Source organism: Mya arenaria, chromosome 8 (assembly GCF_026914265.1).
Source record: "Mya arenaria isolate MELC-2E11 chromosome 8, ASM2691426v1".
Taxonomy (NCBI): Eukaryota; Metazoa; Mollusca; class Bivalvia; order Myida; family Myidae; genus Mya; species Mya arenaria.
The window spans coordinates 41,382,438-41,397,896 of NC_069129.1; the positions used below are offsets into that span (position 1 = coordinate 41,382,438).

General features: G+C 42.6%; 3 protein-coding genes across 5 annotated transcripts in view; all 3 read right to left on the reverse strand.

Annotated features, from left to right (window-relative positions):
• The window catches only part of LOC128242832 (E3 ubiquitin-protein ligase TRIM71-like), a 42,492-nt gene extending 37,695 nt beyond the window's left edge, over positions 1 to 4,797 (reverse strand). For 2 of the 3 annotated variants that reach the window (XM_052960186.1, XM_052960185.1), the window contains exons 1-2: positions 4,746 to 4,797; positions 3,573 to 4,476 (exon numbers count right to left, since the gene is read on the reverse strand). In XM_052960186.1, the coding sequence (XP_052816146.1) occupies positions 3,573 to 4,476 (904 nt within the window). In that variant the 5' untranslated portion in view covers positions 4,746 to 4,797. The remainder of the gene's footprint in view (positions 1 to 3,572; positions 4,477 to 4,745) is intronic. The other variant, XM_052960188.1, reaches the window with a different exon arrangement.
• Positions 4,798 to 9,010: 4,213 nt separating this feature from the next.
• Positions 9,011 to 10,818, reverse strand: LOC128244195 (uncharacterized). The gene is made up of 2 exons (XM_052962212.1): positions 10,737 to 10,818; positions 9,011 to 9,834 (listed from the first exon to the last, which is right to left on the reverse strand). The coding sequence occupies exons 1-2, from the start codon at positions 10,816 to 10,818 to the stop codon at positions 9,011 to 9,013; spliced, it is 906 nt and encodes a 301-aa protein (XP_052818172.1).
• Positions 10,819 to 14,150: 3,332 nt separating this feature from the next.
• LOC128244197 (tripartite motif-containing protein 45-like) lies at positions 14,151 to 15,080 on the reverse strand. Its single transcript, XM_052962213.1, has one exon. The coding sequence runs from the start codon at positions 15,078 to 15,080 to the stop codon at positions 14,151 to 14,153; it is 930 nt and encodes a 309-aa protein (XP_052818173.1).
• Between the last annotated feature and the right edge of the window lie 379 nt (positions 15,081 to 15,459).

The following is a 15,459-nucleotide window of genomic DNA, read 5'->3' on the forward strand; positions in this document are numbered from 1 at the left end:
AAATATTAAACATTAATAAATTAGTTTTTGATCAAAAGTACATGTATTGAGTATTCTTTTCCATTGAAGAGGACAAAGAAGTTGCACAAATCAAATAATTATTTTAAGAAACATGTCAATGTTCCCTTCACTATAAATGCCATTATGTCAGCGAAACACGATATTAACCGAGTACAGTTTTCCTTTTGTACATATTTATAAGGCTAACGAAAACATCGTCTTTACTGTCAGATGAGGATAATTGAGGATGATCGCAACTTCACTTCATAAAGGCATTGACGCTCGCACCTGCACACACTCTCACCTGCACACACTCTCACCTGCACACACTCTCACCCGCTCCCGCACACTCTCACCTGCACACACTCGCACCTGCACAAACTCTCACCAGCACGCACTCTCACCCGCATACTCACCCGCTCCCGCACACTCTCAACCCCACACACTCTCACTCGCACCCACGCACAGTCGCACCAGCACACGCTATCAGTCTTAACCGCACCCGTACACTGTCTACCACACCCGCACACACTCTCGACCTCACCCACACACACGCTCACCTGCTCTCACCCGCACACAGTCTCACCCTCACCCGCACACACTCACCCGCACACACACTCACAAGCACACACTATCACCCTTGACCCCCACACTCACACAAGCGCTTGCGAACACAAACACGCACATACTCCCTCTTACACACCCTCACCTGTTCACACTTTCGCCCTCACCCGCACACACTCTCGACCTCACCTGCACACACTCTCACCCTCATCTGCACACACTCTCAGTCGCACAAACTCTCACCCTCACCTGTACACACTCTCACCCTCACCTACACACACTCTCACCTTCACCTGCACACACTCTCACCTTCACCTGCACACACTCTCACCCTCACCTGCACACACTCTCACCTTCATCTGCACAAACTCTCACCCTCATCCGCACACACTCCTACCCTCACCTGCACACACTCCCACCCTCATTCGCACACATTCTAACCCTCACCTGCACACACTCTCATCCGCACACACTCTCACTCTCACCTGCACATACTCTAACCCTTACAAGCACACACTCTCATCCGTACACACTCCCAACATAACCTACACAAACTCTCACACTCACGTGCACACACTCTCACCCTCACCCGCACACACTCTAACCGTCGCCCGCACACACTCTCATCTGCACACACTCTCATCCTCATTCGCACTCACTCCCACCCTAACCTGCACACACTCTCACCCTCACCATCACACACTCTCACCCTCACCCGAACACACTCTAACCCTCGCCAGCACACACTCTCATCCGCACACACTCTCACCCTCACCCTCATCCGCACTCACTCCCACCCTAACTCGCACACATCCTCATATGCACACACTCTAACCCTCACCCGCACACACCGTCATCCGCACACACTCTCACCCTCACCAACACACACTCTCACCCGTATCCGCATACACTCTCACCTGCACCCGCACACACTCCCACTCGCACCCGCACACTCTCTCACCCTCACCTGCATACACTCTCACCCTCACCAACACACTCTCTCACCCGTACCCGCAAACACTCTCACCTGCAACCGCACACACTCTCGCCCTCAACTGCACACACTCTCACCCTGATCTACACACACTCTCACCCTCACCCGCACACTCTCTAACCCTCGCCCGCACACAGTTTCACCCTCACCTGCACATACTTTCACTCTCACCCGAACACACTCTCAACTTCACGTGCTCACTCTCAACCACGCTCACCCTCATCAGCACGCATACTTTCACCCTCACCCGCACACACTCTCAACCACGCTCACCCTCACCAGCACACATACTTTCACCCTTACCCGAACACACTCTCAACTTCACATGTACACTCTCAACCACGCTCACCCTCACCAGCACAAACACTTTCACCCTCACCCGCACACACTCTCACAAGAACCTGTACACATTCTCACAAACACCTGCACACAAACTCGCCCGCACACACTCTCACCTTCACACATTCTCACTCCACTAGTACGCACACTTATACTCACACACCCTCCCCGCACACACTCTCACTCTCACCCGCACACACTCGCACTACTACCCGAACACACTCTCACCCTCACCCGCACGCACTGTCACTCGCGACTGCATGTACTCTAAATCGCACACACACAAACACACGCACGCACCTACTCACTCTCACACACACTGATGGTATATATTGTGAACGCCAGTTTTTATCAACAAAATTACACATTTTATGATCAAATATAGTAAAGAAGTTGTAATGATTCTTATGATATTTAGTGGTCAACACATTCTCTGTTAAATCGATCAAATGTTTAAGTATGTAGGTGCATGTTTATTATAAAGGTAAATGAGTGCTGATCTTTAACAGAATAACAACAAATATTCTTTTAAAAACCATCTTTAAGCAATATTTGCTGTTAAATTTGTTCAACACATTTTATGTTAAATCGATCAAGAGTCTTTAGGCATAATATGCTATTTTAAACAACGTTTTATGCCGAGATTTACCTCGGGGTCAACTTTGACACGATTTACCTCAGGTGCAAATTATATGTGCATAGAAACGCAAAAACCCATGTCTGAAGGTTGGACAAATTTGTCCTTTTCATATAATGCAAGTATTTATTCGTCCCTGTGGTATTTCTGTTTTGGTAAGGACAGTAAAGACTCAACATAACACAAGATCTTGACTTTCTCATTAGCCATAAAATCGCGTCAAAAACTTACCCCATGGGCAAATTTGGATATATAAACGCAGCACAAAAATGAAAACACAGTGAAAATTGCCTATAACATAGTATTTCGAACTGTTACTTAGTACTCAATGTTGCAACATAAAATAAGCACCGATTAAGCAAGGTTAATAACTGTTCTTATTGCCGAGTTATACCGAATGGGGAAAAACAGACCAGCGTTGACGTTCGCTCGGAGGTCCTCTTTTGTTTTAGTTACAATTTACTTGAAACCAGACTGGTTTACCAAATTGACCAGCACACACTTATTGAAGATAAGGAAGCTTTTATTAAAAAATAATAACCAAAGATAAAACTGTATTGCATAATGCACCAGTCAATTGTAACCACGGCCCCTCCCCAGGTCCGGGGAATAGCGGGGACTTTGACTTTCGGTCCAGCCAACCCCGGCTAAAATCCCCGCCCTGCGGGGACGAAGAGATGGTAAAATCCCCGCCAAATGCTCCCACACCTCAGGGACCCTAGGTAAGGCCCATTCCCCGCTATATTTAAAGCGAAGACAAAACCACCGCATTCACCCGGCACTGCGGGGCCACCTGAAAGGTAAAAACACGGCCCATTTCCCCGGCTATCCCCGGTATACCCCCGGACCTGGGGGGGGGGGGGGCGTGGTTACACTTGACTGGTGCATAATTTTAGCAATAACCTTGTATGACCATTCTGAACAAGAACACAATATACTACACTAAGGCCAACTTATTGGGATATTACGTAGAGTTTTACTTAAATTGTCACAAGGCAAACTATTTTAGAATATAGTAATACATGTAATTAACCATACTATATCTACCAAACTCTTCCGACACGTCCAGTGATCCAAGGCCCATTTTCGACTCCAGCAGCCCCTCAGTGTCCGCGTCTTTAACAAATCGATACTTCTGGGCCTTCAACCTACCAGCCATCTTCTGCATCTTGTCATGAATCTCTCGTAGCTCCTTCTGGGCTCTCCTTGCCGTCACGTACCGCTGGTTATACGAGACGTCACAGGAAGTCAGCTCTGTCTTAGTGACCACAAGTCCGCATTTCGCCAACTCACAATCAGTCTCTAGTTCAGTCAGCACGCTTTCATCCTCGGTCTTCATTTTCTGGATGTTGCCGAGCAACTCCTTCTCGCGTCGGTCCAGGTACGTATTGATTTCTGCACGGAACTTTCTCAGTCTGTCAATCTCATCCTTATAATGCTGCTCGACCTCGTCAAAAAGCTCCTTTACTTTACTTATGCACCTAGATAGAAGATCTTCTGCTCGTTTAATAGATGGTTCCAGCTCCCTGAATTCCCTTCCATTGGTGAAATCTTTAGACACATCATCAATGTAGTCGACTTTGCACGTGCGATGACCGATGACTACACAGTCACCACAACCAAGGTCGCTGTGGGTCGGACAGTAAAACTTGATCATTTCATTCGGATGCTTTCTACAATATTTAGTTACGCCGATGTCCGACTGCTTAGTGGACGGGTAGGAGGACGGCATCTTATCTTTGGACAACATAATGTGGTTCCTGGACACCTTGAATTTCTTATGGGCCTTGATACAGGGATCACACATGTACTCTTGGCAGGTCTGACAGAATCCCTGGGCTACAGCGCGTTTGCCTTCCTCTTCACACGGCTGGCAGTAGACAGTTGTGCCAGCGGAGCCCTTGTCAAGGTCAGGGTCACGTCTTTTTCCAGATACCTCCATCTATAATTACGAATTAGACAGTTCACGAGATATTAATACATCAATGAGTCATTTCATAATAAATCAGTAAACCAGCTAAGAGCGTCCAAATCACGAATCTAACATTATGTTTGTCTAAATCGAAAGTATATGTTATAACCGAAATCCACATTCAGAAGTCCTTAAATGACGTTTTAAATATGTTTTATTTAAATAATCCATAGAACCTAGCAATGGTGTGTCGATAACTGAATAAAACACACAATTAAAGTAATACAAATTATATTTACCTTGATGTTTGTTGATCATAGAAACCAATAAGGAAGTAAATTGATGTCCTCCTTTCCGCATGCTCCTTCTTAAAGTCTTATACGCTGTAATTTTGATGAAATTAAATATAACTGACTTTGTAATATTTCAATGTTATATGTGGTGACGTAAATTATATTCATATATGTATTTAGAAAAAAGGAAAATACGGAATAAAGACCAACACTAACAAATGTTGCGAAGGAAGTAGGGAGCGAATCGGGTTCCTTTTGGTCTGCAGACGAGACTGTATCCACTACACACTACTGTTACAATTACAGTGTGTGTATACCACGTGATAAATTGCGTCATAAATGCTTCGTCGGAAGGCAATATTTTGATTTGATAAAAGACTTTAAACAAAGAGAACTTCACTATTTCTTCACCATTTTAAATGAAACATAGCGCAGTCTGTGCAGCTTAGGGAGCCCCGCCTTCGGTATTTTACCAAATTTTGATTGAGAGTTTAGTTTCTTATAACACTTCGACAAACCTTTTCACGATACGGCCGTCTGACGGAGCACTGTCAAAACATTGTTTGGGAAACAGGTTTGTCCAAGTGTTTGATGAAACTAATCACCTTATCAAACTCCGGTTATAACACAAAGGTGGGTCTCTTTAAGCTGCATAGACTGGCCTTTGTTTCATTTAAAATGGTGAAGTAAGCGAAAAGTTATCTTTGATTTAAGTATTTATTTTAAGCAAAATATTGCCTTTCGACGTAGCATATATGACTTAATTTATCAGGTGGTATACACACACTGAATTAATTACATAATATTTTTGAAACATATACATGTAAATAAGATTTAACTACAAAACTTTAAAACTTTGTAAACATTCGAGCAAACGTTGATTACATTTAATATTTATTTCCATGTTCCGTAGGTTGCTTAACATTTCGCTTTAAAGTGACAAATATTCAAAATCACTACATACAAATGTAAAATAAACATCAAACTTGAGTGATAAACCTTAAAGTACTTACTAAAAAATGCATTTATGGAAAATATTAATTACTGATACAAGATTTTAACCTTGTTTTTAAATATAATGTAAACAAATAAATAAATGATTGGTGAATGCTAAAAGTTTTACTGTTGTCTACTATAGTCCCATAAGGTAATTCTAAATACCGTGTTTTATGCTCATTCCTTTCAAATTAAACTCGACATCCTTCATAAGGACCATTGTTTTCGACATGAATTCATCTTTTTTGAATATTAAAACATTATTGTTAATTGTGGTTAATATATCTTGTTTAGGAGTAAGAGTGCATCTTTAAATCGGAAGTTTAATAAATAGTGTTCAAGAAGCCTAATAAAATCAATAGTTAATTACAATCGTAACAACTCGGCCATCTCCGGCAAGCTTCGAGATAGCCATATCTTGATATTAGCCGAGGAGTTCCGATTGTAGTTAATTACTTATTTCGTAAATACAAACAAGTACGTCAAAACAGAAAAGGTGTCTTTAAATATTGTTGATATACATTTGCGGACATGAAGTACATGTGAATACGTCACGGTTTTACATAGAATAGATTACGTGCTACTTGGAACCAGATTCTTAATACGCAACCCAGTTAGTTGACATATTGGTAATTATACGATTTACCAGGTTTATTTTACACATTTTCTTTCTGCATGATACATTAATCGGCGGATCAAAAGAAAATGATTTGGTATAAAATATGAATTTGTAAAGATACACAGAGTAAATGAAACAAATATCACGAGATTTTAGTTCATTGTACATAGCAACATTAATTCTGTATTGGAAACACTTCTTGATTAAAATTGAGACCAATAATCCTACTCCCAGTATAACTGAAATCCAGTTATAATAGAAACCTGGTTTTGTTGCAGATTATTTTCAAATTTTAAAAATCAATAATTAAGATAAACATAAGCTACAGTTTTGAAGAAATCCAAAATAAGATGACTTAAAGTTTTTAAAAAGATTTATAACTTTCTTATCATGACTTAGATCTACTTTAAATGTGGTTTATTTCATCGAAAATTTTGTCTGAATCTCATAGCGTCTGAGTCTCAAATTTGCCTGAGTCCTGGCGGTTACCCAGTGTCATTAAACCGGGTTTATGTTTAAACTTTTTGCTACTTTTTGTAGTTTTTCGCATAAATATTGATTGCATGCATAGTTTGACACTATTTAGCAACATTGAATGATATAGTTATTGTGTGTTTACAAGCCTTTTTTTAATTTCTACTTCATTAAATTTCAATGAAATTTAGTCAAAATATCAGGCTTTCCGCTAGCATTCGCGTTATGTTTGCATTCATTTAGTCAAAATATCAGGCTTTCCGCTAGCGTTCGCGTTATGTTTGCATTCATTTAGTCAAAATATCAGGCTTTCCGCTAGCGTTCGCGTTATGTTTGCATTCATTTAGTCAAAATATCAGGCTTTCCGCTAGCGTTCGCGTTATGTTTGCATTCATTTAGTCAAAATATCAGGCTTTCCGCTAGCGTTCGCGTTATGTTTGCATTCATTTAGTCAAAATATCAGGCTTTCCGCTAGCGTTCGCGTTATGTTTGCAGGATTTCTCAAAGGACATTTCAAGAAATAGTAATAAGCATTCGAAAATTAAATAAATCATTATCAGGGAAATCAATATATTTTCATTCTATGTCTAAATTAAGACAGACTACATACATTGTCAATGTAACGTGCGACGTCAATGAAACACCAACAGATCCCTTCTGGGAAAACCATGCTCGACCCTGAAGGGGTCCACCGGTCTTTATATACACTAACTTCTCTATTGTTACAGATACCGGGTTTTGCTTATTTGCATATTACCAACCAAGTTTACATACGTATTACGAACGTACTTCCGTTTTATACGGAATATAATGAACGCACATCCGCCGCCTGCAGCGGAACGTTACACTATGAACGCACATCAGCCGCCTACAGCGGAACGTTACACTATGAACGCACATCCGCCGCCTACAGCGGACCGTTACAGTCAATAACAATACACTAACATATCCAGTAGGCAAACCTCAAAAGAACGATAGTCTGCAAGTGTAAATACATCTTTGTCAATTGTTAAGAAATAGAAGATCTTTTATTTCTACTATTCCAATGGAGGCTGGAATATTACACTTGGAAATTTCCATTTTAAACCTTTCTTCATAGTAACTTCAAAATTCTTTGCATTTGTCGCAAATGTGCGATCATACATTTGAGGATGCCGTTGAAATCGCCGTTGAGGCAATAATTAATCATGTATTATTCATACAGTGCCGTTTTGCGTTTTATTTTAATTCCCTGATAAATTTGTGGAAGTCGTGCTATTTCCCGCCGTTCTTAACGGCGCCAGTATATAGTATTTAAAGAAGGCTAAACGGCACCTAGGGACTCAGTTTTTTAGATGTAACGTTTTAGATAACTTGTTCATTCTCTCTGTTAATGGAATTCATGAATATGTGTTGTAATTGAAATTCAAATGGAACATTAAAATTTAAAACTTACAAAGTGTTTCTCCAATGTAGCGATACAAAATTTTATACAGTCCTCTAATAAGTAAAAACAAAATCAAAATATGTTTGCTACAGCATTAACGTAAAATGTAGTAATATTTTGATCGATGTCAGGTTTAACACATTTAAAACAATTCTGGTATCTAGTTGAATCTATATAATTTGAATAAGAAAATTCATCCAAAAGCTTGGTTTTACACTCATTAAGTCAAACATATAACTTTAACTTTAAAACCATGAGATATATACATCTACATCAAGACTTTTGTTTAGAGTATTTTTAGAGTTATAAAGGTAATGATCATTTTGTAAAATCAAAGATCAATATAAAGAACATAAAAAACAAAAGTAATAAACACCCAAAAATATGATTGAATAAGTGTTTTGTAGTATTACAATATTTACACTAATTCGTTATCCTAGTTTGTTTGCAAAATAAAACTGCAAAATACTAATAGTATTTATTAGATACATATATATATGTTATTAAGCATCAATGACTTTTTGGCTATTTACAAAATTTCAAAGACAGATACATGTACAACATTCTACCATTCTTCCCATTTTCGTTTCAAATATATAACAATGTTCGTTCAGTTTGATAAAACTCACAACGAATAAATAAGCCTCTGTTTTAAAATAAATATGCTTGTATTAACTTTTCACTTGCTCAAGCATTATTGAATACATGGTAATTCATGTCAGAGAAAATCCAAATCACGACTGATGAAAAAAGCAGTCATTTTGCATTAAAGACATTCAGGGAGTTATTATCGCGCATCCCGACAACTATGGCACGTGTGTGAGGACAGAAGGTAACGGAGTAGGGTTTGGTCAAACCGTCTTTCTGTCCCAGTATTTCCGTCATCTTGCCGTCCCTCTCCGACAGCAGCAACACGTTGTGGATGTCCCGCCCACACACGATAATCTGACCAGGCCCTACCTCCACCACGGACTCGGGACGGATGAGTTGCTTGTCTCGGTATTCCCGCAGGACCTTCCCGTCCAGAGACAGCTGGAGAACGGTGTTGGCAGAGTAGTCAGACACGTACAGAGTCGGTGGTGTTGAAGCTGACACAGTTAGGTAATATGGTCGTTGGAAAAGTTGTTTTCCATCATCTTTTTGAAATGTACTTATTATATGACCATCCAATGTCATCACTTCAATACGCGGGTTTGATTTGTACAAAACGTATAATCTGTTGTTATAAGACGTAATACCACGACACTCAGGTGATACAATTTTCTTTCCACGCGACAACTGTCCTCCTTTAATTGACAACAGCTGAATCATGGAATTATTCGGGAGAGTGACGGCGGCCTGGTCATCATGGAGCACACACACGTCCCAGGGGTAGCCTGGCAGCTGGAGGCGGGCCGTGACGATGCGGGTGCTAACGTCTATCAGTTTGACACAGTTATTATTGCAGTCAGCGAGAAGGAAGAGACCAGGTGAGATCAGGGCTGAGCTACTTATCCAGCAGGTTTCCTTGTCCTGAGTCATTCTAACGTTGATATCCGCCTCCTTCTTCCATGTCACAGTGGAGAGACCAGGAACTGGAACTGAAAATGATAAAGGACTACATGAATATTCGTCGTTTTGATCTTATATTGTAAGTGTTTATACTTGTTTCAAGTCACAACTTCAATATCCAGTTTGTTTAAGGTAATCTAACACACGACAGACACCACGGAATAAACAGTAAACATTGTAAATACATGTTATGATAGGATTTCGACTTAGAAACATGTTCGCTTCAGCAATTGACGTTTGCAGACTCATAATTAAAATATAAAGCATTAATAAATTAATTTCTGATCAAAAGTACATGTATTGAGTATTCTTTTGCATTGAAGAGAACAAAGAAGTTGTTCAAATCAAATAATTATGTTGAGAAACATGTCAATGTTCCCTTCACTATAAATGCCATTATGTCAGCGAAACACGATATTAACCGAGTACAGTTTTCCTTTTATACATATTTATAAGGCTAACAAAAACATCGTCTTTACTGTCAGATGAGCTTAATTGCAACTTCACTTCATAAAGGCATTGACGCTCGCACCTGCACACACTCTCACCTGCACACACTCTCACCCGCACGCAATCCCACCCGCACGCACTCTCACCCGCTCCCGCACACTCTCACCCGCTCCCGCACATTCTCACCCGCACAAACTCGCACTCGCACGCACGCACAGTCGCACCAGCACACGCTATCACTCTTGTCTTGACCGCACCCACACACACTCTCGACCTCACCCGCACACACTCTCACCTGCTCTCACCCGCACCCGCACACAGTCTCACCCTCACCCGCACACAGCCGCACATTCACCCGCACACACTCTCACATGCAAACACTCGCACCTTATCACTAACCATCTCACCCTCGACCCCCTCGACCCCATCCCCCCACCACACACACACAAGCGCGCGCACACACCTGCATACACACACTCACCCGAACCCGCACACACTCTCATCCGCAACCGCACACACTCTCCCCCGTGACCGCACACCCCCTCACCTGCACCCGCACACATTTTGACCCCCCCCCCCCCACACACACACTAACTCAAACCTGCACACACTCTCATGTGCACCTGTATACACTCTCACTCGCATACACTCACACCCGCACCTACGCACATTCTCACCCGCAACCGCACACACTCTCCCCCGTGACCGCACACACTCTCACCTGCACCCGCACACATACTGACCCCCACACACACTAACTCAAACCTGCACACACTCTCACGTGCACCTGTATACACTCGCACTCGCATACACTCACACCCGCACCTACGCACATTCTCACCCGCAACCGCACACACTCTCACCTGCACCCGCACGCATTCATTCCGCCCCCGCTCACACTCCCACCCACTCTCACCGTCACCCCCACACACTCTCACACGCACCTGCACTAACTCTCCCCTGCACACACTACCACTCACACACACTCTCACCCGCACCCTCACAATCTAACTCGCACCCGCTACTGAACACCGTCGCACCCCCACAAACTCTCAACCGCAACCGCACACACTCTCACCCACAAACACTCTTTACTCAATACTGCACACATTCTCAAGTGCACCTGCACACACTATCACTCGCATACACTCTCACTCGCACCTACACACATTCTTACCCGCAACCGCATATACTCTCACCTTCACCCGCACACACTCTCACCCGCACACACTTTCATCGTCACCCACACGCACTCTCATACGCACCTGCACACACTCTAACACGCACCTGCACACTCGCACACGCGTGCGCGCACACACACGCATCCGCTCACCCTCACACCCAATCCCTGACACACGCACGCACGCACTTGCGTCCGTGCACACACACACGCAGACACGCACGCACGCCCACACACACACACACACACATACACACACATACACACACGCGCGCATCAACGCACACCCGCACTCACACACGCACACACGCACACTTATTTCATATATTGTGAATGATAGGTTAGTTTTTATCAACAAAATGTATTAGTAAAGTGAACTGGGAATTTGTAGTAATGTACTAGTAAGGTGAACTGGGCACCGGTAGTTATGTACTGGTAAAGTGCACTGGGCACCGGTAATAATGTACTAGTAAAGTAAACTGGGCATCGGGAGTAGTGTATTAGTAAAGTAAACCGGGCACCGGTAGTACTGTACTGGTAAGGTGAACGTGGCCCCGGTAGTAATGTATAGGTAATAGACCTTTACGTCGAATTCTGAACACCGAAAACGATCAACGTACTATGGACACAAAGGGACTTTCTTAACATTGTCGAAGCATCATAAGTAAAGAAAGCATTAACTTATTAATAAGTGACCTTGATTTCCATTTTAAACATCCATGGTTATAACCGGTGAATACATGCAATGCAAGAATACCGAGTTGAAGTTCACGGATATTTTGTGGGCGCAAAACAATTGAGAAGTAATTGACAGGTTTTTTAACCATAAGCGCTTGTATATACAATGATATGATTTATTCAGGTGGTCATGAATGAAGATGCAAAGATATTTTTTTCTTGCGGTGGTACCTAAATTGGCAGAACCGCCATCCGATAACTATGATTTTGATGATTTGATGGCAAACTAGATGATGATGTTCATCCATCCCTAAATGACCTCTTTAAAAGTTATGTTCAGTAATGCAAATAAAACTCATTTAACCCGCATACTCTCTACCACACCCGCACACACTCTCGACCTCACCCGCACACACTCTCACCTGCTCTCACCCGCACCCGCACACAGTCTCACCCTCACACGCACACACTCGCACATTCACCCGCACACACTCTCACATGCAAACACTCGCACCTTATCACTAACCATCCCACCCTCGACCCCGTCCCCCCCCCCCCCCCCCACACAAGCGCGCGCACACACCTGCATACACACACTCACCCGAACCCGCACACACTTTCATCCGCAACCGCACACACTCTTCCCCGTGACCGCACACACTCTCACCTGCACCCGCACACATACTGACCCCCCCACACACTAACTCAAACCTGCACACACTCTCACGTGCACCTGTATCAATCTCACTCGCATACACTCACACCCGCATCTACGCACATTCTCACTCGCAACCGCATAACTCTCATCCGCACCCGCACGCATTCTTATCCGCCCCCGCTCCCACTCCCACCCACTCTCACCATCACCCCCACACACTCTCACACGCACCTGCACTAACTCTCCCCTGCACACACTACCACTCGCACACACTCTCACTCTCACAATCTAACTCGCACCCGCTACTGAACACCGTCGCACCCCCACAAACTCTCAACCGCAACCGCACACACTCTCACCTGTGTCCGCACACACTCTCACCCACAAACACTCTTTACTCAATACTGCACACATTCTCAAGTGCACCTGCACACACTATCACTCGCATACACTCTCACTCGCACCTACACACATTCTTACCCGCAACCGCATATACTCTCACCTGCACCCTTGCGTCCGTGCACACACACGCAGGCACGCAGGCACGCACGCACGCACACACACATACACACGCACACGCACACACACACGCACACACGCACACTTATTTCATATATTGTGAACGATTAGTTAGTTTTTATCAACAAAATTATACTTTTAATTAATGATGTCAAATGCGTGTATGGTAATAACGTTGTAATGAGTCGTATGATATTAAATTGTTTAAATCTTCTCTGTTAAATCAATCAAATGTCAAGGTGATTGTTTATTGAGTTAAATGAGTGCTGATCTTTAAATGTACCAACAAGTATTATTTTTAATACGATCTTAAGGCACAATTTGCTATTTTAAACCACGTTTTGTGACGAGATTTACCTCGGGAGCAACTTTGTCACCGTGGCCAGATTTACCCCAGGTGCAAATATGTGCATATAAACGCTAAATCCAATGTCTGGAGGTTGGACAATCTTGCCCCCTGTCAGTTTATGCAAATACTGATTTTTCCCCAGTCGTATTTCTATTTTGGTAGGGAAGGTAAAGATTCAACATTACAAAAGATATCGATTTTCTCAATAGCCATAAAAACGCGTCCAAAACTTACCCCATGGGCAAATTTGGATATATAAACGCATCACTTCAATGAAAATGGTGATCGTTGTCTTTTAAATAATATTTCGAACTGAAACTTAGTACTCAATGGTGCTACAGGCAATAAGCACGTATTAAGCAAGGTCAATTACTGTTATAATTGCCGAGTTATACCGAATGGGGAAAAAGAGACGAGCGTTTAATTTATTTACAGTGTACTTAAACCTAGACTGGTTTACCCAATTGACCAGTAGATACTTGATGAAGATCAATAAGCTTGTAATAAAACATTAAACCAAACCATAATCAAGCATACTACTCCTACCAAACTCTCCCGCCACGTCCAGTGTTCCAAGGCCCATGTTCGATCCCAGCAGCCCCTCTGTGTCTTCGTCTTTAACAAATCGATACCTCCGGGACTTCATCCTACCAGCCATCATCTCCATCTTGTCATGAATCGCCCGTAGCTCCTTCTGGACTCTCCTTGCCGTCACGTACCGCTGGTTGTCCGGGACGTCCCCGGAAGTCAGTTCTGTCCTAGTGGCCACAAGTCCGCATTTCGCCAACTCACAATCAGTCTTCAATTCAGCCAGAACCCTTTCATCATCGGTCTTCATTTTCTGGATGTTGCCGAGCAACTCCTTCTCGCGTCGGTCCAGGTAGGTGTTGATCTGTGCCCGGAACTTTCTCAATCTGTCCATCTCGTCTTTGGACTGTTTTTCTACCTCATCCAATTCCTTCCTGGCATTACTTATAAACCCAGATAAAAGATCTTCAGCTCTTTTAATCGATGGTTCTAGCTCTCTCAGTTCATTTCCAATGACAAACTCTTTAGCAACATCAACGATGTAATCGACTTTACAGCTGCGATGGTCGAGTACGACACAATCACCACAGCCAAGGTCTCCGTGGGTCGGGCAGTAAAACTTGATCATCTCCTTTGGGTGGTCTCTACAGTATACAGTTACGCCGATGTCTGACTGCTTGGTGGTCGGGTAAAAGGATGGCATACGATCTTGGGACAAGATAATGTGGTTCCTGGTCACCTTGAATCTCTTATGGGCTATTATACATGGGTCACACATGTACTCCTCGCAGGTCTGACATAATCCCTGGGCTTCGGCGCGTTTGCCTTCCTCTCCACACGGTTGGCAGTAGACAGTCGTGTCAGCGGAGCCCTTATCAGGGTCATAGTCTAGTCTCTTTCCGGGTACCTCCATCTGTAAGTAGTTAGCTCTCAAAACTATATCTGTAATTAAAACTTGCCTAGTTACTTACAAGGCTTATACGAAGAGTTCCAATTGGTACGAGTTTGATTGAGGCAAAGTGAACTTTAATAAATTTATACTTTCTCCTTGATTGCTATATTTTCCCTGTAACTTCGTATTTTTCTCGAAAGTATTATCCTTGAAATCATTGCTAAACGTAAACAGGTTAACAATCCTGCAAAATTTGTTTTCTATGCTATGAAACTAAGAAATGAAAAGTTACAAGAATTAGCTGCTTCTTAATAAATCAAAATTTAACGTGTAGAGTATTTTAATATAGACCCTTAAAATTATAATGTTAATCATGTAAATACAAAAGAATTTTTTGCTT